Below are 25567 nucleotides of genomic sequence, written 5' to 3'. Positions count from 1 at the left end.
GTTCTGTCCTTGTACCAAAAAAGAAAAGAAAAAGAACAAACCAGCCCGGGGTAATGAATGTCAGTGTTGTTGGGTGTGCGGCTGAGTTGTAGAGCAATAGACATTTTTAAGGAAGGCAGTAAGGTAGGGAAAACTCTAAAGCTCACGTTGATTAGAGATAAATAGATCTATATTTGCCATATAAGGTAATAAAAGAAAACTCTGTGTGCAAATGCTCTCGACATTTATGGACTTCTCTATGATTCATCTAGCGGGGCCAACGGCTCTGGCCAAGAGATATAGAATTTGTTAAGCTGTATCTCTTTCCTGAATTGTTGCACTACAAAGAAGCCATGCTGTGTGTTCAGAAGAAAATTCCAGAACCGTGTAGAAGTTAGGATTTGGTAACAGGCCTGAGAAGGATTTCTAGAGGAATTCCAGAAGTGTTTTAAAACCATTGGTTTACCAGAAGCATAGTAAATCTGTAAGCGTTAGCAATTTTCTGTAGACCCAGGTCCAGACACCCAGGGTATGTTCTGTGGCTGGTCACCCTCCCTCCCACACCAGGAACAGAGGGCTCTGCTTTTTCCACCGAGTTACTCATATACACACTCTTCCTGAAGCGCAGGGGGTTTCTGAGCTGAGTCTGGGTCTTGCCATCCACCCTGGCCAGTAGGCCTGGAAGAAACTGAATTGTATGGCCTTCACAGTGGCTTGCTGTCTACAAGTACCTTTAAGAGCTACATTTATGGCACCCCGAGGGGACACATCCCAAAGGGACACTGGGTTTGTCCTTTGCTCCTCCCACACGCCACCCTTCCCCACCCAGGATTTCCTGTGAAATGGGCTAATTTTGAAATGGCATGCCTGCCTTGAACTGCAGTGTTAGGCAAAGACATCGGTACAAAGCAAACTTCTTTTCAGACATATTCCTTGAGCTCTGCAGGCTTCCAAGAGTGAAAAGTCAGTGAATGAAGTATCTTTTGGACCTTGAGGCCTTAGCATAATGCGTACAATGAATAACACCTTTTCATCCTGCCCTTGCCTGCATCGTAAACCTCATCCCTGACCTCTGGGGTCTCTGAGGGCTGGCACCTGCTGGGTAAGACTGGGAGAAACTAAGGAGGTGCTTCCTCGGTGCCTCAAAAGGACATCCTTTGGTGGCATGACGTTGGGCCCCCTTCCTGGAGCCGAGCATTGTAGTCTGCCATATGTCTGGGTTGCTGAAGTGGAGGGGGGCCAGGAAGTCCTTTGCCCTGGAAACTTTTGTTTCTCCTTAATTGCTTGGTTGAGGTAATCCACTGGGAAGCCTCTGCGCGTCTTTAGACATAAAATCTGATTCCTAAGGTTTAAATTCTCTAGTTGGCCACTGACTCACATGTGTTTCTTAGACTTGGTTTCCAGCAATATGATATAAATAATTCCATTTCGAAATTAAGAAATTATGGCCTGCGTTTCATCTGCCCTTTTGCTCTGTAGTATTTTCCAAAAGAGAAATTACAAGTAATAATCGTAAAGCCCTGTTTTCGATCCCACATCTTTGGGGCCTCCCGGTTGCACCAGGGTCACCAAGTACGTGGTCTGCTACTAAAGAGCAGGACCCTGCAGAGGAAGGTCCCCGCCTCTGTTGGCATGTGTGCGTGTGAATATCTGAGAAAGCGTCTACAGTGTGCTCTGTATCTGCAAGGAGAGTTTCCTATCGTTTATTATTAATTACTCCTCTGAGCGGCTCTGTGAAGCAAGTAAATATTAATAACAGCATGCGCTGATTATTAAGTTAGGATGAAGGTATATCTTTTTCCACGATGCTGAATTTTAGGTAAGCTATGCACACAAATGCTGAATAAATCTGAAGTAAGGCCTTCGGGTGGGGAAACAAAACAGACCAGGACAGGGAAGTGGGGGGGTATGTTTGAGATCTGGTTTTAAATCTTTTCTGTCTCGTTGGCAAAGTCTGTCCTTGTCTGGTGATTTGTCTGCTGAGTGCTAGCATCCCCTGTCTGGGATCCATCTGTGGGTTCTCCCTGCCCTTCTGGTGTCGGTTTGCAGTGATGTTTTAAGTCTCCCCGATATTGTCTGAGATCTGCGACTTCATCTTCTGACTATAAAAAGTATGACTGTTCATTATAGAAATTTGCATATAGCATAAAGAAGATAATAGTAAATCACCTGTAATCCTAGATATAAATGTTAGCGTGTTGCTTTTAGATCTTTCCAATCTCTTTTTTGTTCATAAATATTACATATTTTAAAACAATAAAGATCATGCCATACATCCTGTTTTGTAGCACTCTTTTCCCAAACGATACTATTTTATATAAATGAAAAAAAAAAAAAATGACAGACCAGTAGGTTTCCTGCTGACACTTACTGTGCTTATAAAATTATTTTTCCTTAGAGAAGGACCTGTAGTTTGGCCATGCATTAGCAGATAACAGTATTTATTTTCTCTGTGGGCCCTGTGTCGACTAAAATAATGCCTGACCGCTCAGTTGCCCGCGTGGACGTCACCATGTCCAGAGATTGTACCAGAGAGGAGTGGCAGAGGGTGACCCACTTGCTCTGCAAACCTTAGAAACTCCACTTTTTATTTTATTTTTTAATTTTTTTAAAAGATTTTATTTATTTATTTGACAGAGACAGCGCGAGAGAGGGAACACAAGCAGGGGGAGTGGGTGAGGGAGGAGCAGGCTTCCCGCCGAGCAGGGAGCCCGATGCAGGGCTCGATCCCAGGACCCTGGGACCATGACCTGAGCCAAAGGCAAATGACTGAGTCACCCAGGCGCCCCTCCACTTACTTTTTAAACTATTACTTGATCCGCATCCTCAGTTTTCAAGAGTGTTTTTGCGTGAAGAGGATACGATTTGTTTAAAGGCAAAGAAATGAAAAATCAGCTGTAACTCTGTTCATTTACCACGTAACACCGATGTAGTTCTTGCCTTTTTACCCCAAACACACATATGTGTATGTACGCTTACTCATTTTTACCCACATGGGGGTCGTACTGTAAACCCATTTAGCAGTCTGTGGCTTCTCTTCCCCTCTTTAGCCCCCGCTGGTCCTACAGATCTGGGCTCAGTGCCCTTTCTCAGAGGAGCGCCCGCTGCTGACCCAGGCCAGGTCTGCCCTGTAGACACCCCCAGCGCCATGCTCTTCCCTTTTAGGGCACCAGCCACGGGCAGTTTTTCAGGGGGTGCGCATTTCACTAGCGTCACCCAGGTGGCGCAGGCACCCAGGGGTCTGGCTCACAACTGAAGAAGCTCTTGTAACAGGGCCTCAGCGCCTGTAATAGCCACCCAACAAATATTTGGTGACTAACTGGCAGTGGTGCATTATTTCATGGTATTGAGTATCCTTAAAAAAATATTTACTGGGGCGCCTGGGTGGCTCAGTCAGTTAAGCTTCTGCCTTCAGCTCAGGTCACGATCCCAGAGTCCTGGGATCAAGTACCCCGTCAGGGCTCCCTGCTCAGCACGGAGCCTGCTTCTCTCCCTCCCTCTGCCCCTCCCCCCACTCATGCACACACTCTCTCTCTCAAATAAATAAATAAAATCTTTTTAAACAGTACTTTTACTGACTACCTAATATGCCATTGTATTGCTTTACTCAAATTGAATGAGTAACCCCCTCCTGTTGGCATCTGTATTATTTCTAATTTTTCTCTTTTCTAAACAGGACATGCTAAACATTGCTGTACATAAATCTCTGTCTGTGTCTCAGGTCATCCTTGTGGATGAATTCCCAGAAGTAGAAGCACTAAGCTGACGGATTAATCTCCATTCTAACAAGTAGCCCATTTGTCTAAATGTCAGCAGGGCCTAAGGTCTGGCGTCAATTACAGTGGGTGGGTGTGGTGAAGCCAGAACCCCATTTCCTGGTTCCTTTCAGAGAGTCCCAGGGTAGAAAGGCACCCCTGGGGCAGGTCCCTTGTGTGGCACATGAATCCCCTTTGCAGCAGTTCCCATAAAGGTTTGGTGCAGTGTTGAGTCTGAGAAGAGCATATCTGTTCACTCATTCAGTCCACCCGTATTCACTGTCTCCTCCAGGCCTCACGCTGTCAGTGGCCCCAGGAGCGGACTTGGGGTGTGCGTTGCCCCTTAGCTGCCTAGACTTGGTTCAGTTTTCACAGAGGATGTAAGCCCCATGAGGGCTTAGACTCTAGACTTGGTTTAGATTTCACAGAGGATGTAAGCCCCATGAGGGCAGGACTGGGACTAGCTCCTTCATGGCATGAAGTCAATGTTCGAATGGTTTTATAATGAAATATGTAGTTCCTCTCTTTGACAAACTCAAAACCCAGCCATGTGTGGCTATGTAACCAAATCATAGCAGTATTTTCGAAGTTCAGAAATAAAACGAAGGGTTTAAACATGAGCCCTTATCCATAAAGTGACCTAAAGGGAAATCAGATGTATGTAGAGAATGGGTCAGAGGAACCGGAGGTTGTCTCCTCCCCTGGCCACCAAAAGTCCTGCCGGAAATCCCTGAGCCACCAGGCAGGGCTGACGCCAGTGCTTCCAAGCCCTCAGGCCCACAGACACCACGAGACACAGGGGGAGGGCCTCGGTGCCCCGGGGTGACCGGCTGGCCCAGCTGCTTCACGGATCTCCGGGACTCTGGCAGGTCATCAGACCGCCTTGATATCCTGACAACTGGATGTGGTTCTCTGCCTCAAGGCCAGAAACCTTAGAGCCGCCATTTCTCCTCAGAGAGCTTGTGTGTGTGTGTGTGTGTGTGTCTATCCATAGTGAGGTGTTAGAGGTTAAAACTGACACTTTTTAAAGAACAAGACTTCGTAAGCACACATGTCCTTATATCAGAGTGATGACCTCATCCCATGGCATAGAGCATCTGGAAAACTCCACGTGCCTTTCAAGACAATGAGGGTGGAAAAGGCAAATAACAAAAATAGTTTGGACTTCGTGGAACCTTGGAAAGGGCCTCCAGGAGCCAGGAGTCCCCAGAGCTCACACTGACAACTGCTGGCTTGGTGAGCTTTGGGCTCTCCCATACTGCTAAGCTGCCCCCAGGCCCTTCTGGTTCTTCCTTCAAACCAGGGCCTCTGTATCTTGAATCTGGGCACCCTCCTCAGCCCTCATCACCTTAGCTCCAAGTTCAAGCAAAGCAGTCCGATAAACCTGCCACTTCTCACCATCAAACGAGTCTTCAGAAAGAAGAACACTTGCTCTTGCCCAGGGGACTCGGGTGCCCCCCTCCACCTTCGGGTGCCCGCGGCTGGCTGTCGGCGCTCACCGTCAGGAACCCTCTCCTCGCTCCCCTGCAGCTCCGCAAAGCCAGGCCTTTCCATTATGCAGTTCGATTAGGCACAGTGCTAAAGGCATATCCATCAGTGTTAGAGGCTTTTTTGCCAAGATACAGAACATGTTTTCAATGGAGCAAAGAAATTTAAATGGGAAGAAATTATAGCATGAGCGAGTTTATCCCTTTCAAGATAATCTCATTTAATAACCAAAAAAATTCACAAAGATGTGTATTTTATCCAGCTCCAAAGGCAGCGTGGCAGGTTATATATTGTGGTAATTACATGTTTGGGGTTTCATCACTTCCTTAAACTAGATTTCTATTATTTCAGAAAATCAGCCATTGTAGAAAAGGACTATTCATTTATTTCATTGCTGGGTGGCCCGTGCACTGTAAAAATAGGTCAACAACAGTAATCTAAATTGACTGCTGATAAATAATTAAAGCTAATGGAATTTTCTCAAATCTGTGAACTAAAATCTTTGAGAAATTGCCAGGACATACTGCCTGCTCTTGTATAGAAAGATATTTTTTATTTAACACTTCGGCTTAAATGCCATTTAACATTACCTTTTTTCTATCCCAGAGACTGGAGGGAGTACACATCCATCTATAATAGTAAGCAAAAGTAGGGTGTTCCCTTGATAGCCGTGTGATTCATCTTCAGGTGGTAAGACCTGAAGCGAAGGTTTCAGGATCGTGGCACGAAGAGAAACCTCACTTTGCGCCAAACTGTATTTTAAAGTTGAGCTCGACAGTCTGCACGCCATATAATCCTATAGCGTCTGGGTTTCAAGCCTCCACACCTGGGCTGTGCTCTGGCGCACCTGATAAGGGAGAAATTCTTTGAATCTAAACGACGTGCAGGGAAATAAGTACCAAGAATGGTTTTTCTTTTCCAGATAATTAGGATTCTTTCCTTGGTGCCACCAGGACCTTAGAAAAATGAGCTGGACGAATACGCATGGGTGGTATTTGTAGAAGAGAGACGGCTTATCGATAAGAAAGCTTGACTATTATGTTCTGGTCGATAAGGCCAGCCTTCGCTATGATGCACCACCCGGGTTTTTCTTTGCTAATAAGGATGATTCAGACATCATCAGGATATTTTAGAACTGCAAAGACATCAGAATAAAGAAATAAGGAGCTCGATGGTTTTAAACAGTATTCAGTCTTTTGGCTTTAAGCTGCAGAAAAGAGATCATTTTCTCATTTCAGTCTGATGAGTCTCTCAGTTGGGAAGAAAAAAAATCACCAATTTATAATCACTTTTTGGCCAAGTGGTAGTTCGGTTAAACTGCGGTATTTATGTCTAACCTAATGTTGTATTTACTGTGTTTTAATGCATTTATAAGTGGCGGACTCTGTTGCTGAAATTCAACATATTTGCATTTTTGTTTAAGAAAATAGAGAGGAATTTCTTTTTTTTTTTTTTTTTAAAGATTTTATTTACTTATTTGACAGAGAGAAACACAGTGAGAGAGGGAACCACAAGCAGGGGGAGCAGGAGAGGGAGAAGCAGGCTTCCCGCAGAGCAGGGAGCCCGATGCGGGGCTCGATCCCAGGACCCTGGGATCATGACCTGAGCTGAAGGCAGACACTTAATGACTGAGCCACCTAGGCACCCCTAGAGAGGAATTTCTTGATTTGCAAAGGAAATGACTCCATCCAGGTTACCCCTGTCTAGCATCTGTATGATCTGTATGTCTAGCAGCTAGAACCTGACTACTTATAGACTCGGGAGGCAGGAGGCCTAGAGTGGCATTTGGTCTGGAGGGAAGACGTGGGGTGGGGAAGACGGTCTGTGGAGCGAGAGGAGTGGGTTTTGCAAATAGTGGATGGGCCAAAGGGGGTGCTGAGCCTCAGCCGCTCATGTCCCCAACCCCCGAGCAGACCCACAGGTCTGGGGACCAGCTTCTTTCATCCCCCACTCAAGAAGATACATCATAAAGCAAGTCAGTGAGAGTGGAATCACCTCGAATCTGCTCTGGTTTTTGTTCAGAAAAACAATGATTGTGAATTATTCATTAACGAACTGCTGGTGGTAGTCACAGTCTTTATGCCCGCTCAGGATGGCTTTCCTCCAAATATCTGCCTTCCGTGGTGGCGCTGGTAGCCCCGTATTGGAAAACCATGACCCCACGTCGAGGCGCATTCCCACACCATGACTGTCCCAGTAGGGACGGAGTGGCCTTGGGAGGGCAAGCCGCCTGGCCAGGACACCACAGAGAGGTCTCCTGCCTTGGGCAGGAGATTGGAAACAGATGACCCTTCCATCTCCAGGTTAACCTGATGAAGGTGACAGGTGACAAGCTGATAGCTTGTAATTTAAGAGAGAGAGTCCCTACCCCCAACCTCTTCTTTCGCTGCCTGTTCCCTGTGGTCAGTCAGCTGAAGGCTTTGTGTGTTTCAAAGTGAAATCTAGTGTTTTAAAAGCATTTTCTATTTCAAACGTACACAAGATGATAGGGTAGAGAGCACAGCAAATCCCTGCGTGTGTGCCGTTGTTTGTCAGTGACCACCGTCGGCCCCCCAGCACCTTCCTTCCCTTCTTCTTCTCACCCATCACCCCCCTCCCTGTTAAATTATTTTGAAGCAAAAACCATATTTTATCCATAAATATTTTAGGATATATCTCCAAGAGACAAGGACCCCTTTGAAAAACATAGCCACAATACCTAAACTGTAGGCCACTGTAGTTTCGAAACAAAAACAACTCAGGTGTTGTTTGAACGTCCACTCATGGGCGTGCCGTATTTTATCGATTGCAAAGCATACACTGGACACGTCTTGCCATCTTCAGAAGCAGAGCGAGGAGTGAAGTCAGTGACATCCCAGTTTAAGAAGCAGCACTCTTTGCTTAATGTAGCCTAAAATAGGGGCGCCTGGCTGGCTCAGTTGGTGGAGCACTCTTTTTTTTTTTTTAGATTTTTATTTTATTTATTTGAGAGACAGAGAGCACAAGTAGGCAGAGGGGCAGGGAGAGGGAGAAGCAGGCTCCCTGCTGAGCAAGGATCGATCGGGGCTCCATCCCAGGACCCTGGGATCATGACCAGAGATGAAGGCAGACGCTTAACCACCCAGGTTCCCCGGGTGGAACACTCTTAATCTCGGGCACTGCCCTGCCTCCTCGCACCCCCCCCCCCAGCTCCTGGGAAGGCAGGGTTGTCCCCAGAGAAGACAGGACCCACTCCTGGGCTGCCACCATAGGGGATGAGACACCTCGGAGAGATGCCATCAGACATCAGTGAGTCTTAAATGTCATTTCACAGAAATGCGTGGGAGTTACCTTAGAGCAGAAGTGAAAGGGACATTGTAAAATTTAGTAAAACACCTTGCAAAATCTGGACTACAGAAGATTTGGAAAATAGGAACCATTTTATGATTGGAGATGTGTTCGTGATTCATAGCCTCCTTTTGTTGGCACATGACAGCCGAGCCATCTCCCTTCACCTGCTTGTCCTTCTAAGCCTAAACAGCCATGTCCTGGGCACCATTCTTTCCTGGGCACAGGTGGACCTTGGTGGCCACCACTTCGATATCTGTGGCACAGGATTCTGTGGTATGCCCAGCCCACGGAATGGGAGAGATGGCAGAGGGTATAGGGAATACCAGGCTCTAAAGTGAGGACAGAACCTTCCCGAGAGACCACCCAGGTGCCCAGAATGGGCAGAAAGCCAAAGATGCACACCGTGTGTGGCCAGGGCCTGTGTTTTGGGATGTTGCACCTCACAGGTGCATCTGAACGCCACGTGGTGATTTTGTTTTGTTCTGTTTTGTTTTTGGCTTCTAAATCAGCATGATTTTCTCCAGGAGTCATCATTACACAGAAAATTCCTCAATTGCATTTTGCCGTTCAGTTTTCTGATCTCAAGTAAGTTGTGAATCAGTGGTTTGGAGAACACTGAAAATCCTTTTCACCTAGAAGCGTCTCTCTATAAACATCGCTTATTATTTGGAATACACTCAAGGGAGAGAAGGTCGAAATGCACTATTCTGGCTTTGCCAACAGACATGGATATTAATAATCTCAAGGACATCACTTTCTATGTGTTAAGATGTTTGTTGCTTTTTGCTCAGAATATGGTACAGAATCAAAGTGAATTTAAAACTGCGCTGCAAAACCTGTCAGTGTAATTAGGGGGTACCCTGAAATTACGGAGTTTTTTTTATCTTTGTGTTAAATCCATCATTATCAGTTCACGCCAATATGATTTTCATTGGCCTGGCCCCCACTTTCTTCAGTTTATAGTTGCAGGGAAGGGCACGTAGACACACTGTGTCAGCAGTTCATGGCATTGTGCGGACAGCAAAGGGTGCCACGTTCTGAAAGGACAGTAAATCATGTCATGTGCTCACTAACGATGGTGGTGCGGCCCGGGGTCACGTGTCAGCATCCTCAGCCCTGTCTCCTTAGTTTAGTACGAAAGCAGATAATATTTGCAGGTGGCAGAATTGGATAAGGAATTTCTCAAACTGCCAAAAATAAAATTGGAATGGGGAATTTTTAGCTGGTGGCTTGAAGTACATACATACATACCGGTTGTGTGTGTATGGGTGTGAATATTTAGTAGTGCCTTTTTACCTCTAAAGTTCTTCAAACATACGTATATGTGTGAGTAGAAACACACATCCAGCTTTAATCTCTAAGAGGTTATTTGCGGGGCGCCTGGGTGGCTCACTTGGTTAAGCGTCTGCCTTGGGCTCAGGTCATAATCTCAGGGTCCTGGGATCAAGCCCCACGTCGGGCTCCCTGCTCAGCGGGGAGTCTGCTTGTCCCTCTCCTTCTCCCCCCTTCCCAATCCTGTGCATGCGCTCTCCTTTTCTGAAAGTTTAAAAATATATATCTAAAAGGTTATTTGAGCAAGCTTGTCATGAGATGTCACTACGTCCAAAGGAATGATTGTGCTCTAACCAAATACAGTGGGTTGGTCAGAGCAGGGACAGTGGAGATGAGTTTACTTTATTTACAGTCATGGTGGGAGGCTCTTCTACCTGCCTGGAGTGCTGCGACAGAACACAGAAGGCTTTTATCGTCTCTTCTACTTGTCCAAGTTGCTGTTTTCGTGAGGCGGACCTGGAGCCAGCTTGGTGGGCTGTGGGTTCGACTGAAGGCAAGCCCAGCAGGAGGTACTGTTTGGTGGGCTGACCTCCAGGGCGCCTGGATCTTGTACCTGCACCAAGTCCTCCCTGCACTCACGCCCTGACCCCTCTTCTGTCATCCACGGGGGTCCCAAATGCCTCGGCCCCGCCACCTTTCACGTTCCATGACCCTGTCCGGTTTCACCATTTCCCGTCCCGAGTCTGGGCCCATTGTAAGACTCTTGAGTGATAGGTGTGTGCCCCGCCCCATGTCACTGACCAGGTGGCCCCCCAATGTCACCCCTGTGCCCACACCTGGCCAAGGTGATTGATTCCTTCACAGAATCTCGCTGTGGCCCAGGCCTTGGAGAGCCGGGGTTACGTCCTCACTGCCGGCCGTGCGACCTTGGACAAGTGTTCTTCACCTGCTGAGCCTCACGTATCCTTAGCTGTAAAATGTGGGCGTCCGTCCCTTCTGTTGGCAGGGCTGCTGTCTGTCACATGCTCAGTCACAAGAACTGGTGTTAACTTGGCCTGAGAGCTTCTTCCTCACCGTCCCCACCTCTCTCCTCAGAGCCCCAGCACCTCCGCCCCTCACAGGTTGCTTTCCACCCCCAGTCCATTCGGGGCACCCTCAAGGCCACCAGGAACTCCCTGGCTGCTAAACCCGTGAGCGGTTTTCTCCCACCTCACGTCTCTGATGCGTCTGTTCCCCTGGCTCCCCTCCTGCTTCTCTTGGTTCTTGTCCTTTCACGTCTCCCTCTGACCGTCTGAGGGGGTGCTGGCCAGCCTCGACCCTCTCTCCCGAGAGAGCCCTGATGCGTGGTGACTGCCTCTCTTAGCCCTGAGCTGCTCCATGAGATGGTGGGGTGACGGGGGCTTGGTGGGGGGAGCACTTGACATGGGGCCGGTCCAAAGTGAGATGTGCCAAGGCGTAAAATGCAGATTTCAGAGGCTTTAACACCAAAAAAGAAGTATTGTTTTTTGTCAATTAAATAAATAATAAAAATAAAATCATTTTTATATTGATTATATGGGAGATGAAAATATTTTGGATGGATTCATTTCATCTGTTTCTTTTTGCTTTGTCAGTGTAACTGTGGGAAATTTCAAGTTACGTCGGTGGTCGGCGCCTGGTTTTTGGCCCTGATGCAGGCACCCTCTCGCACGGCCAGGTCTTGATGCACTCTGAGGGATTGTTCAGCCACTTTTCTTCCTCTTACTCATGCACCCACTCCGTGTCTTCTGAGGTCCCTCTGTGTGCCAGGCCCCGTTCCAGACACACAGGGGACTGAGATGAGTGCTCCTGTAAATGTAGCCCAACATCGTATTCAGTCTCTCGGGAGCAACCTTGTGTTGGTGCCAACCAGGCCGTGGGCCACAGAGGGCGCCCGGTAACGGGGGGGGGGGGGGGGGGGGCGCAGGCCACACCTACAGCCCTGCCCCCATCCTGCATGTGGCGGGACTGACCCTCTGGAGAAAGGAATGACTGACCCATGTGAGGTTTAAAGCCTCTCATGCCTAGATTTCCTCAGCAAAATATTGTCCAGCCCGGCACTGGATGCCAGCAATGCCAGCTGGGGGGCTGAGGGGGGGGGGCTTAAACCCACTCCCTGCCTTCAGGCAGCCCCCAGTCTGGAAAGAAGAGGATGCACTCTTACAATCACAGCTGCCTTCATAGACTCACAGTGAGAAGCAACAGGAAACACGTCCTGTGACATTGGGGGGCCTGGCTTCCAGCTCTCAGCAGCCAGATCTGGATACATGGAAAGCCTTAGGAGTCCCCTCTCCAGAGCTCAAGGGCCATCAGGTGCCACCAGCTGTCAGACCCAGCGAGGCAGGCCTGCAGACCACGTGTGGGTGGGGCAGGTGCTCAGCCATAGCTCCCTGGAAAGCGAGGGGCCGTCCCGAAGCCCAGGGCCGGGATGGTTGTTGGACAAGTATCACATTGAAGTTACCGTCCTCAAACTGTTCACATCTTATTTTTATGTAGTGAATGAACATGGGTTTATGGCCTCTTTTTTTTTTTTTTAAGATTTATTTATTTATTTATTAGAGAGAACAGGGGGCAGAGGGAGAAAGAGAATCCTCAGGCAGACTCCCCGCTGAGGGTAGAGCCCCGCACGGGGCTCGATCTCATGACCCTGCGATCATGATCTGAGCCAAAATCCAGAGTCGGAAGCTTAACCGACTGAGCCACTCGGGCGCCCCGGTTTGTGGCCTCTTGACAGGAAGATTTGCAGCACATCTGTGGAAGCCGGGCTTGCGTGCCACAGACTGGGCCAGCACTGCTTCATGAATGTTCGCCAGCTCTTCTTTACCCACTAGGATGCAAACCCTAGCACCAGGCTGCTTGGCGAGAAGACTGGAGAATCCAGCCACACCTCATTAACCAGTCGCCTTCCTCAAAGTCAGCCTTTTTGGAAAACAAACAACAGGCGAACTCCCATCCATCATCCTGTGTTTGCAGTTTGTGACCAGAGCAGTGCGGTGCGCTCATCCTGCCTGTCTGTCCTTGCCCCGGGGAGGGAGGAGGAGGGCAGGGGACCAGCCTGGTCCCCCCCCCCCCAAAGTCCCCAGACTCTCTCTACTGCCACCCTGCCCTCCGTATCACCCTGTCCCCAACACACAGTGGGCTGTTCACGTTAGACTTCCCGCGTCGTAACCTGTGGTCCCAGGTTTCTGACAAAGGAGTGTGGCTCATTTCTTGTGGTTACAACATGGGCTTTTACCACTGACCTTGGCTGGGATCTGACGGTGATCCTCCTCATTCTTCACCCTTTTCATCCCTGGTTCCCCACTTATTTGGTGTACATTGTTTCCTCTGTCCTCCGGAGAAGAACTCGGGCTGAAGGAGTGTTCTTGCCCTCCTTCCTGCCTCCGGCCCCCTTGGGCCATCCAGGCGCATCTCCGCAACTCAGAGTCCCTAACTTACTCACAGCTGCTGAGTCCCTAACCTAATAGAGCCCCAGGTCCCAGGAATTAGAACATGGGCATCTTTGGGGGCTGTCTACCACAGATGGCCTTATTTATTTAGGAAGAGGCTGGTAAAGACTCTGACAGCTTTGTCATTGAACTTGGTCTAAGAACATAGAAAGGGATGGGGCAGAGGAACAAAAGCACTGCCTTCTCGGGGGAAATAATGGTATCACCCTTAGGAATGCAACCTATAGGAAAATGTATCATTAAAAGGGAAATGATAATATTTCTTGATCAAGCACTTGTACAGGGTCACAGTACAAAACAATATGGGTTAGCTGTGTTTGGCAGAGAGCTTACAGACGGTACAGCCCCGTCTGATAGATGGATCACTGCAGTGAGGGGGAGCCCCGGATCTGTGCCGTCTGGTCTGGTAGCCGCCAGCCTCATGTGGCTGCTGAGTACTTGAAACATGGCTTCTATGACGGAAGGAACTGAATTTTTAAATTCAGTTTAATTAAGTTATGTTTAAGTATAACTAGCTGGTGGCTATATAGTGGACAGCACAGGCCGGAACAAGAGGTCTTAACCTGCGTCCTAACCTGGGTCGTGTTGGTAGTCTTCAGGAAGGCGACAGCGAGATCATTTGCAGAGTTGCAGCCCAGAGGAAGAGTCAGTAGCTTTCCTCAGATTCTCAGAAGGTTTCACGACCCAAAATGGTTAAGGGCCCTGGTCCAGAGGAAAACCACAAAGGACCCAGGAGCAGGAAACACCACGAGCCGTTCTTCCTAACACTGCTCAGCTCGGTGAGGGAGCGAGCTGGTTTCCGAGCTTGGGATGGAAGAAGGGCCTTTGGGTTAGGTGCTTGGCTAAAGGAGCACAGAATGCTGTCCATCAGTCAGCAAAAGAGCGAGCAGGTACCACACGTGCCCCTGTGTACACACAGCTGATGAGGATGGCTCACCTCGGGGGCACTGAGCAGGCCCAGGGCCGGGCCTACTTAGAGAATCACAGCATCCCAGAGCGAGAGAGGCCGAGGGATCATCCCTCACCCCTTCTGGGGTGTGGGGGTTCCCTCTTCATCCACCCTCAAGTGAGGCTTGAAAAGGCCTGGTGCCAGAGAAGACTGTCTTCTGTGCACTCACATGGATTTAGGGTAACTCTAAATTTTCTAGAACGCTTTTCCCCAAATGGTAACTATGATGTTACTCATAGTAGTGAAAGTGGTTCATATTATTAAGTACTTACTGTGTGCCAGGAGCAGTGCTATCCCTGTTGATTGTGTTTCAGGGAAGACACAGTTACTCTGGAGCACGTTGGGGAGGGGAAACGGAGTTTTTGGAGGTAGACTGGCATCCTGAGCTCCCACAGAGAGCGAGTGGCTGGGCCAGAATTCGGAATCAGGGCTCTGCCCACTGCCTTCCATCTAATGGACCAGGTTCTGACCCAGGAGCTGGAGACGGAAGTCCAGACTCTTCATTTGCCCAGTAGCATCTGTGTATTTGATGGTTGGTTAGAGGTGGCGTGCGCACAGGTGGGCATTTTGAGAACTGGCCTGCAAGGATCCCGCCTGCCTTCTCAGCCTAGATGCCACTTCCTCTGTGAAACCGCTCCTTGCCTCCTTCATCTGAATTTATCCTTCCTCTGTGCTCTCCCCATAGCACCTGGGCTCTTATCCTGAAATAATACTTTACCTCCTTCCTGTGTTATGGGTTGATTGGCCCATGTCCAGTGTTTGCCAGTACTCATCAGTTGGCGTGTGCATCAGCCTTGGAGCTTGAAAATAGGCAGATGCCTGGCCTTGGCCCAGACTTATTAAATTTGATATGGCATATAGATCATGTTCAGTAAATACCTCATTTGCCCCATGTCTCGATGAAGGAGAAGTTGCGTTGAGTATATTTCAAAGTCTTTGAAGCATATTCTCAGTTACTTCATTTTTTTTTTTCCATTGAGATACCGTTGACATGTGACGTTGTATAAGGTGGAGGTGTACCATGGGTTGGTTTGGTACTTTTCCATGTTGCAATATTGCTGCTGGAGTAGTGTTAGCTAACACCTTTATCACATTACATAATTGTCATTTCTTTTTTGTGTTGAGCACAGTTAAGATCTCATCTCTCCGCAGCTTTGAAGTTTATAATACAGTATTATTGACTATAATCACTATGTTGTGCATTAGTCACTTACTTCATTTGAAAGAAAATATTCTCAAGGAGATCATACAGACTTCCCTCTGGGGTGTTCCATTGTTATGAAAGGGGTACTGGTGGCTTGGGATGAAATTTCCACCGACCGTATCAGACACCGATTCAAAACAGATGCATCCCCCAGTAACAGTGCTTAAAAGAAACAGCTAAAATGCAGGATGGGGGCCCCAGATCCTTTTCAGATACAAACAAGTCAAATGTACAATATAATATCCTATTTTATACTAAGCAGCTTATCTCAGACTGACACCAGCCAACACTCGAGTCCATAGCACATTCAGAATGAGGTGTGGATGCCAGGACTTGGGAGGAAAGAGAATCTAGTGGTATTCCCAAGTAAGTTCATTTAAATTACGGAGCGCCAGTTGGCATGATTTATGTTGTACGAATGAAGGAAACGGACAGGGTAGGTACCGGGATTGCTTTATCTAATGATAATCATCACTGAATTCAAAGCTGTTTTTAGGAGGCCTTAACGAATGTTTCCCTTCTCTTTCCTTCTGCAATGGCTGTTTCCTGACCCACCCCTCTTGCTCCAGGATTTGCGCAAGCAGGTAGCGCCACTGCTGAAGAGCTTCCAGGGGGAGGTAAGCATTTATATTTATTTTATATCCTGAGCTACCCTTCATAGTTCATTGCGTTTGCTTTTTATTCTCATTAAATAAATGCCATTGACAGAAGGTGCTTGCCCAGATGGAGCCTTCCCAGCTGCACTAACTCAGTGTCATGTGGATTTTGTGCTTCCTGGTGTGATGTTTCCACTGGGTCCTCAGTTAAAGCCCATATGGAAAGTGAAGCTGCAGCTGAGATGTAAGAGGATGTGGTAGATTCCGGGGCAGAGCAGCCCGCATGCTTGTGCTTCCCACAGTGGACTGAGTGTGTCCACACTGGAGCCTTCAGGAGCCCACGGACTTCCTCAGGCTCACTGGCTCCCTCAGTTAGCCTGGGGACCGCGGCCACCAGGAGGCCTCCTGTGTGGGAAGGATGGAGTGGGGCAATCTGGTGCTTTCATGCACAGCTACTGGGGAAAGAAGGATTTCACTGGCTTGAGGCTTGAAACAAAGAATGGGCAGCCACAAGGAGTAAGTTTGGGCTCAGTGTAAGGAAAAGCTTTCTCCTGGGTCCTTCCAGAGAAGGACCGCGCCATCTGGCAAGATGGCGGGCAGCCCTCAGAGATGTGAGCCGTTGAGGTGGGTGACACTCCAGCTCCTTCTCAGCCCTTTGTGGAGACTGGGTGAACTTTAGAAAACCAGACATTTTGTCACTGTTGTGGAGTTAGCCGTTCCTGGCTCTTAGCTTCCCCTGTTGGAACGATGGCAGCGGTCATGATACTGAGGAAGCGGGATCAAGACTTTTTCAAAGCCCTCAGAAGAACCCGAATCGGGAGCATCTTGAGAATATTTTCTTGCACCTTCCTGATGCCCAGAGCACATGGGGAAGTGAGATGGCAGGTTCAGGAGGGGCGGGAGGTGGTGGGCCGAGCCAGTTGACTTCTGGGACACGAGGGAAGGACACCGGCGTCCTGGGCCCAGAGCTCCAGAGGCAGAGGTCGGGGCCGCCCTCTGGCACATTCTTCAGTGAGCAGGTGGCAGCAGAGGGCGAGGGCGCCATGCAGGAAGGAGCAGGGATGCTGGCACCACTGCGGGTTTCGGAAGGGACGCCACAGAGGCTCTTCTGTTAACCATCTCCTGTCACAGGAAGCCCTCCTGTGCTCAGCCCCAGGAGGCTCGGGGGATATCACTATCCCAGGTCTGGATGGACACGAATTGCCTTTCCTCACAAATGCGTCTCCACACTCTGGTTTTCTGAGTGAGACTGTCACCTTACACCTGCCCGCATTGATCCGATCTCTTCTTTGACCCGTTCAGCAGCTTTCGTGAGGCCCAGTGGCTTAGGGTTTCTGCCACTGAAATAGCTCAGTGTGCTGGCTTGGGTTGTTTGCTTGTTTTTTGTTCTGATTGAAAAATTTCCAATCTGCATAAAAGGAGAAAGAACTAGTATAACGAGCACATGAACACCCTTTACCCAGACTCACCGCTCACTAGTATTTCACCACATTTGCTCCCGCTGCCCTTTTGCTCAGCATTTGAAAGTAAGTTGCAGATAGCCCGGCTCTGTACCCCTAAACACATGCACACATACGTCTCCGGAAAGTCAGGTTGTTCCCCAATATTGCCACATAAGCCCGAGTATCGCACCTGGGAAAGCAACACTCATTCCGTGGTAGCTAATATTTGGTCCCAGATCAATCTTCCCCAGTTACTCCCAGAATGTCTTTTATAACTGCCCTGCCCCTGAACTGGGGTTCAATCAAGTTCACGTGTTGTACTTCAGGGATGGCCGTATATATGTTTATATACACCCACCCCCCCACACACAAAATATATTCCATGTATATTTCTCCTTCAGTATAAAACTCTGTCTTCACACCTCTCACTTTTAAGAATGTAACCCACTTATAATATAGATTACCCCACATTCTGAATGGGGTAGTGAGTGTGCTTCCAGATATATTAAATTTGAAATGCCCGAGAGACATTCCAGTTTTCTTATTTGCCTTTTTTTTTTAAAGGCGATTTGAAAAATAAATATTTTTATAGCACTGCTAATATTTAAATCGTTGCTAATTGCTATGTTTACATTAAATAATTTGTGTTTTCTAGTAAGCTAATTTGAGTAGAAAGGGCTAACTCCTGCTTGTTTCTGAAGAAGGAACGTTCATAGCAGAGGGGGACCACATGACAGGGTCGGTTTTCTGATGAGTAAGGTCAGAAGCCAGCGTGTCTCGGTGCTTCGATGGGGCAGGACCCATTCAGCTTGTTTTTCTAAAATGCTGCCTTCTTTAATCAGAGGATTACTCTTGTATCCTTCGTTAGTGCCTGCTGAATGCGATTGTATTTATTGGATATATTCTTTGAGTTTATCCCAAAGTGCTTGCATTCCCCCCGGAACAACGTATGGTGTTGTGAAAACATGTTCTTTGCCTTGCAGTTTGTATAGATTACTTCACTATTTGAGGTCCCGAAAAGAAAAAACAAAACCGAGAACAAGATGCAGTTTTCAGACAGCGAGAAATTCACATAGGACTTCAGAGTTCCTGCGAGAGGGTATATTTGTAGTGTGTTGTACCGTCATGGGAAACGTTAGTCCAGCCAGGGTACCACTCACGCCCTTCAGTGTTTTCTTCTGGTTCTCAGGGGCAAACCCAGACACCTTCCTTCCTGTGGCTGGTGAGACCCGCTGCCTCCCTTTCTAGACGCCTCTCACTCCTTTCCACCCATCACTGGATACACGCCGTTCTGAATTTCTGCCAGGCCCTGGTGCGTTGGGCATGCTCGCCAGCCTCCAGGCCTTGGCACGGGCTGAACCACTTCTTTGCTGGGCTCCCTTCGGCTTGGACGCCACTTCCTCAAGGAAGGTCTTCCCTGAGCCCCAAATGATAGGCTGGGTCCCCTCTCCCGTGTGCCCCCATTACACCCATGCGGCTTGTGATGCATCAGGCCTGGGAGCTGCCCGTCCCTTTGTCTCTCTTCCCCTTTAGCCTGTAAGGTGTGTGAAGGCAACCATGGCAGGAACTAGAAAGTTTTAAGGCTCTCAGAAATGGCTAGGGAATAAATGATTCAACAGTGAGGTGCCTCCGGAGATGGTTTGTAAAACATTTTGCCTCCATCCTTTCTTCAGATTGTGCTGTGTTAATAAGGAGAAAGGGACGTCAGAACGTCTGCTTGGGAAATAGCTTTAAAAGAAACTAGTGAGTAACTATATTTGTTGTCCTTGATTGAACAGCCGGGAATACTGTAATCACATCGGTCACTCAGGATCATTATAGCCAAGTCATCAAATTTAGCCCACACTGAAATGTGATTGAGTGATTGATTGATTACCATACCTAAGTTTGCCCTGTTTCACAAGCCCGGCCAACCGATGAGTGCAGGGAGAAGGGGTTAACCTCAATGGTCAATCCAATTGAAGACTTATTTTAGTCCAGTAATTCAGACAGTCCCTTCAGTGAAGTGACACACTCTCTAGGAAAGTGCTCGGTCTTGGAAACAGTCTCTTCCCGTCCTTGCTTCTCTCCCTGACGAGGGTCCTGGTATAAAAGTTGAGGAGGGGAAGGAGTTGGCTTGGGCCCTCCTCCTCTTGGCTGTAGGGGAGCTGGATGCTTAAGCCAAGTGTTCTCAGAGAGGAAAATCCTCTTAAGAAATAACTCAGATGCTTCTATCAGGGAGGAAATGAAAGCCTGAAAACCTATGAGCATCAGCTTAAAACATTAGAGAAGTACAACAGAATAAGCTCAAAGAGAACAGGGAGAAGGAAATAATAAATATGAATAATAATAAAAATATATAAGAATTAAAAAAAAAAAAAGACCCAAAAGACAAACAGCCCAGAAATTGGTTCTTTGAAGAGACTACCACATTGGTTCTTTGAAGAGACTTCCTAATCAGGAAAGAAAAGGTTAATACTGGAAACAGGGTAACTTTGCAGCCACAGCAGAGATTAAAAAGATAGTAAGGGAATATTACGATCAATTTCATGCCAATAAATTTTAAAACCTAGGCAAAATGGACACATTTCTGGAATACTAGAATGCACCAAAGCTGATTAAAGAACAAGTGGAAACGCTGAGTTAGCCTTGTAACTATTACGGAAATGTTTCCATCAGGTAGGAACGGTTTTCCAGAGAGTCCTGTCAATCATTCATGAAACAGACAAGTTCTGCTCTTTTGCAGACTCCTTTAGAAAATAGAAAAAGAAAGAACACTTCCTACCTCCTTTTGTGAAGCTAGTGTAACCTTGATACCAAAACCAGACAAGAGTAGCATAAGAAAAGAAAATTCCAAGTCAGTCATATTTGTGAATAGATATGCAGAAGTCCCTAAAGGGGTGTTAGTAAATGGAATCCATGAAGCTCCGTGTATCTCAAGAATGCTGTTTGGTTTAACAGAAAAATTTGTTAATGCACATTAATATCATTAGCAGATTAAAGGGAGAAATTATCTTAATAGAGAAGAATCTGATAGAAAAATTCAGCATCCATTCATGATTTGAAAAAAAAAAACCCCAACCTACCAGCCACGTGATGTAGAGGGGAACGTCTTTAACCTGGGGAAAAGTATTTACCAAAAATTTACATCAATCATTATACTCAGTGATAATCAAAAATATTCCCTTAAATCAGGAGCAAGGCAAGAATGTGTACTTTTGCTGCTTTTACTTGACGTTGTACTGCAGGTCTCAGCTAGCATGGAAGACAAGAAAGAGATCAAGTATTATTACAGAAGAAACAAAACTATCTGCTTCTCCGCCTTTTGGCTAAGATCAAGTGCAGAAGAAACAAAACTATCGTTTTTCAAACGAGCCTCAAGTATTTAACAAGGTTGCTAGATACAAAATCAATATGCATACTTCTGCATTGACAAAAAACTGAAAAGGATACAACTAGAATTAGCAACAAAAAAATAAAGAATACCTAGAAATTAGTATAATAATGCATAGGAACTCTTTCTGGAGAAAAGTAGATCATGTATACTGAAGGATAGTAAGGGGGACTTAAATAGATGGACAGAAGGTAGGCAAGGATAGAAATGCCCACTATTATTAACGATAATCAGTTTCCCCCAAATTGATTAGAGGGAGTCATTGGAATTCCAATCCAAATTGGAATTCCAACAGAATTTTTCACAAAACTTTAAAAACTGATTCCAGAAGTGGTAAGTGAGAGCAAAGTGGTCAGTAATGGTGAAGGTAGCATTAAATAAGAACAAGGTGGAGGGTTTGCCCTGCCAGAGAATGAAAGCTACAGTGATTGGCACAGGGATAGATAAACACCAATGATGGGACAGAATAAAGAAATCGGGAACTGACACGTGCATATATAGCAGCCACGAGTGTTGCAAAGACAGGACTATAGATCGGTGAGCAAAGGACGGATTTTTCAGTAAATGGTCCCCTGACAATTGGTTATCCTTATGGAATTAACTGAGATTGGATCCATACCTCACACCATATGCAAACACAAATTACAGGTGAAGACTTAAGGCAAAACTGTAAACCTTATAGAAGAAAATATAGAATATGATGACTTTGTGATGGGTAGGATTTCTTGGAAACCATAAAAGAAGAAATTGTTACATTTTAACCAGAAGTTTTAAGTAAAAGCTTTATTTACTTATCTATTTATTAATTAGGGAAAGACAATCTACAGAAGGTGGCAGACTAAGCCTAGGGCACTGCTGGCTCAGTTTTACCTTTGTGTAAATTAGGAAAAGGCTCCACCTTAGGTCTCAAGACCCTTTATCTGTTGGATCATCCAGACCTATCTGAATCTTTTTCACAATAAAGACCAAATGTCTCTGATGTGAATGGTGCTCCCTAGGGCCAGACTAATCAGATCTTGTGGAGGGCAGGGGGAATCCCTGGCCGCATGTCACAGATCAGGAGGAGACGGTTGCCACACACGCAGTCAACAAAGGATTAGTATTAAGAAAGTATTAAAAACTTCTACTTTTTCTTATTTATAAGAAATAGACAAATACCCCAATAGGATACTTTTTACTTTTACTTTTTCTTATTCATAAGAAAAAGACAAATATCCCAATAGGAGAATGGTCAATAAATACATGACAAGATGCCCAACCTCATAATTAGGAAAATGCAAATTAAACTAAGTTAAACACCGCTTTCTTGTATCTTCCAGGTTGGCCAGAATCCAAAACCCAAGATAGGAGTGTAAGTTGTGTAACTGTTGTGAAAACCATTCTGGCATCAGATACTAGAGCTCCCAAAGCACATATACCTTGACCCCACACTTCCACTCCTGAGTAGAAATTCTAAATAAGCTGAAACATGGGCCCCAGGAAGCCAGGGCAGGAGTGTTTGAAATTCGTCAACAAGCAGAAACAACCCGTTTTCCATCAGCAGTAGAAAGAATAGGCAAAGAGCGTTCTAGCAGGAGAAAATGAATGACACGTGAAAACGGGCACTCCTGAGCTGACATCGTTCAGGGGTGTGGGTATATTTTTATTACGTAATAAAACCATAAAGAAAAGGTTAAGTAGGGAATTCAGAATACAGGTTAACATAGCTAGGCCCAAAGAAGGTTTCAAAGGTCATGGCAGTGTTCCTACTCACAGGTGCTCGTTTTTGGGTTTTTTTTTTATACTTTATGTATTCTTTTATAAGCATGAATGACTTTTTTCAAGAAAGAATTGTGCTTATGAGGCAGTAGCTATGGGATTGTATTTTTGCATGTGAGCAGCTAAATATTTTCCCCTCTCTTTGCATTTCACGTATGGTAGATTTTAACCTCCAGGCAAGTGGAGACACTTCCAGTGAGGCCGTGCACTTAGGAAGGCCGAGGGGGAAGGCACATTGGTGGGAGTGTCCAAAATGGCATTTGTGGGAAGCGAAGCAAGTCCAAGTGCTGTGCTGGGTGTTTCCGAACATAAGCTCGCCCCGCCCCGTCCTCAACACATTGGGAAGTCGCTGCCCCTTCTTCTCTTGCCCTTTTTTTTTTTAAGATTTTTTATTTATTTATTTGACACAGAGAGAGAGACAGCGAGAGAGGGAACACAAGCAGGGGGAGTGGGAGGGGGAGAAGCAGGCTCCCGGTGCAGGGCTCGATCCCAGGACTCTGGGATCATGACCTGAGCCAAAGGCAGATGCCCAATGACTGAGCCACCCAGGCGCCCCTTCTCTTGCCTTTTGAGGTGCCACCGCCTGGCAGGGACCCCCGTCCTGGGTCTTCATTGTCTGCTCTGAAGTGCATTCTGTAAGCACTAGTAGGTTCCATCTTGAGACAGAGTGAGTGGGCGAGCGCCTGCCTTATCGCCCAGCCCTCTGGGCCAGGCTCCTCCAGAGAGCTGTCTCCACTCCCACGTGTGCCTTTTACTCTTCAACCCATCCCGGTCTGGCATCTGTCCCCTTTCCCTTGACCCTTGTAGTCCTCGGCTCTCTCAAATCAGGGACATTCAGCCTGCCTGACAGCTCCTCTCGATATTGGTCCCTTCTTTTGGCATCCCACGATAGTATGTCCTCCAGGTTTTCCGTCCACTTCTCCGGCTATTGATTTTCAGTCTTCTTGGGCAGCTCCTTGGCGTCCAGAGCTCTGAGTGATGGCATTCTGTGCGGTATAATCTCCCGGGACCCATCTGCTCTAAACTCGGGTGTCTGTCTCTAACTCCGTCTCCTTTACGCTCCAGGCCCATAGGAGACCGCCTCTTGCATCTTACCGCTCAGGTGATCCACAGGAAAGGACTCTGAGCCCACAACCGTCCCATCTCCAGCTCCCGTCCCTGCTGGGGTCTCCTGCTGCCTCCTTTCCCTCCTCAGGAATGGCCCTGCAATCCACTTGGCAGTCTCAGCTGGAAATCTAGGACACCTTCTCCCTCCCGTCCACCCCACTCTCCTCTTTCCTTCCTCCCAGTGCCCTCATCTGCCCGTATCTTCCCATCCCTACCACCCACAGCCTGTCCAAAGCCATCATGTGTCTCTGTTCCAGCTCCTGCCCAGTCCACCTGCACCTTGGCTCTGCGGGTCAGCCAGCAGCACGAGCACGTCCCTTCCTGCTTACTGCCCTCCGCCTTCAGGGGTCCCCGGCCTGGCTGTGGCCCACCCCCTGCCCAGCCCCCTCCTACTCCCTTCTTGGTGCTCACTTCAGCTGTGAGGCCCTCAAGAGGTCTCTGACCGAGGCCCTCTTCCTATTTCTCTTGGAGGACCTTCTCCTTTCGGCCAGAGTGCTTTTCTCCTTGTCTTTGTGGGTTTGTTTGTGTCCATGCACTCTCTCTAGACTTTCTACGTCTCTATGGCCTCTGTGTATCCACCCCCCCCCCCCCCCGCCTGGCCCTAGTGTGCATGCGGTAGGTGTCCATTGGATGGGGCGGGGGGAGCAGTATCTTTGTTTTACAGACAAGGAAGAGGTCTTTACGCCCAGAGAGGGAAAGGACCTACGCAGAGGCACACGGGCGACCATGGCATGACTAGGACCCATGTTGGTGCCTCTGATACTGCTCAGGGAACGGGGAAGTGACGCCTTCTGCCCTCCATCATCATAGTCACCCTCACCGGTCTTTGATAAGGACAGTGGGTGTTCGTCTTATGCAAAGTGCTTTTGCGAATGTTCCTTAGGCTCCGCTCCTCTTCTGACCAGCCCTTCCTGTGTGGGTGCTGCCCTCTACGCCTTGACCCCTGTGGACGTAAATGTCCATAACCGCGTGCAGACACAGTTTGCTACAGCCTGATCTGAGCCCCCCAGTGAACTGCAGATGGCTTCCTGCCTGTGTCACCTGCCACCTGGCCCACACGAGGGACCAAATCATCACTTCAAACTTGCCTCTGTACTGAAGGTCCATGCACCAACAAGACTCAGCTGCAGGCAGACCACGTGAAAACCCACATCACCTCTAGTGCTGGGTTTTGCTCTCTGCTATCTGTTTCGTTCTTCATTCAGTGAAACCCTCTGACTACGTACAACCCTGGGCCAAATAGCAGCTAAGGATAAAACCCTGGACACAGTCAGCCAAGTCCCTGCTGCCTTGAAGCCTATGTCCTGGTGAAGGGAAACGTAATAAAGACGGAGTCATGTCACACGGGGACACGCATTGTGAAGGAATTCGGACGGGAAAGCAGGTGGAGCAGGGTGGCTGCTTCTGAGACCGTTGTGGTCTGGGAGGCCTCTCCTGGGAGGGGGGGTGTGGACTGAGACCGGAGAGATGAGAGGAATCAGACAGGCTCCAGGCTGGTGACGGAGCGTCCGGTGGGGCAGGCTGAGCGGGGACAGCGCTACAGGTGACCGGGCGCCAGAAGAAAGGCTGAGGGAATGAGGGAGGAAGGCAGGCCTGGGCAGTCCGAGGCCCCATGCACACTTGCAGGGCTGTTTGACAGATTTTAATCAACAGAGACATGGAACAGATTCACGGTGGGTAAGTAGTCTGTGAATTTGTTAAAAGTTGTGGGGAGTTCCGAGGATGTCGTGTAGCCAGGGTCGGTTGCGCTGTAACGTACTTCAGTGCTCAGATCTAAAGGCCACGTCTAAATAAAGCCAGAATGTCCAAGTACTTTACTCCAGAGAACATGTCACAGGGAATTGGAAGGACCTGGGAGCCGGCCCAGG

General features: G+C 47.7%; 1 protein-coding gene across 7 annotated transcripts in view; it reads left to right on the top strand.

Moving 5' to 3' along the window:
* The window catches only part of CUX1 (cut like homeobox 1), a 350755-nt gene that overhangs the window by 147290 nt on the left and 177898 nt on the right, over nt 1-25567 (top strand). For all 7 annotated transcript variants that reach the window (XM_027612898.2, XM_027612897.2, XM_027612896.2 and 4 more), the window contains exon 3: nt 15993-16040. In XM_027612898.2, the coding sequence (XP_027468699.1) occupies nt 15993-16040 (48 nt within the window). The remainder of the gene's footprint in view (nt 1-15992; nt 16041-25567) is intronic.

The sequence above is a fragment of the Zalophus californianus genome, chromosome 10 (assembly GCF_009762305.2).
Source record: "Zalophus californianus isolate mZalCal1 chromosome 10, mZalCal1.pri.v2, whole genome shotgun sequence".
NCBI lineage: Eukaryota > Metazoa > Chordata > Mammalia > Carnivora > Otariidae > Zalophus > Zalophus californianus.
This window is presented reverse-complemented; position numbering and strand designations above follow the sequence as displayed.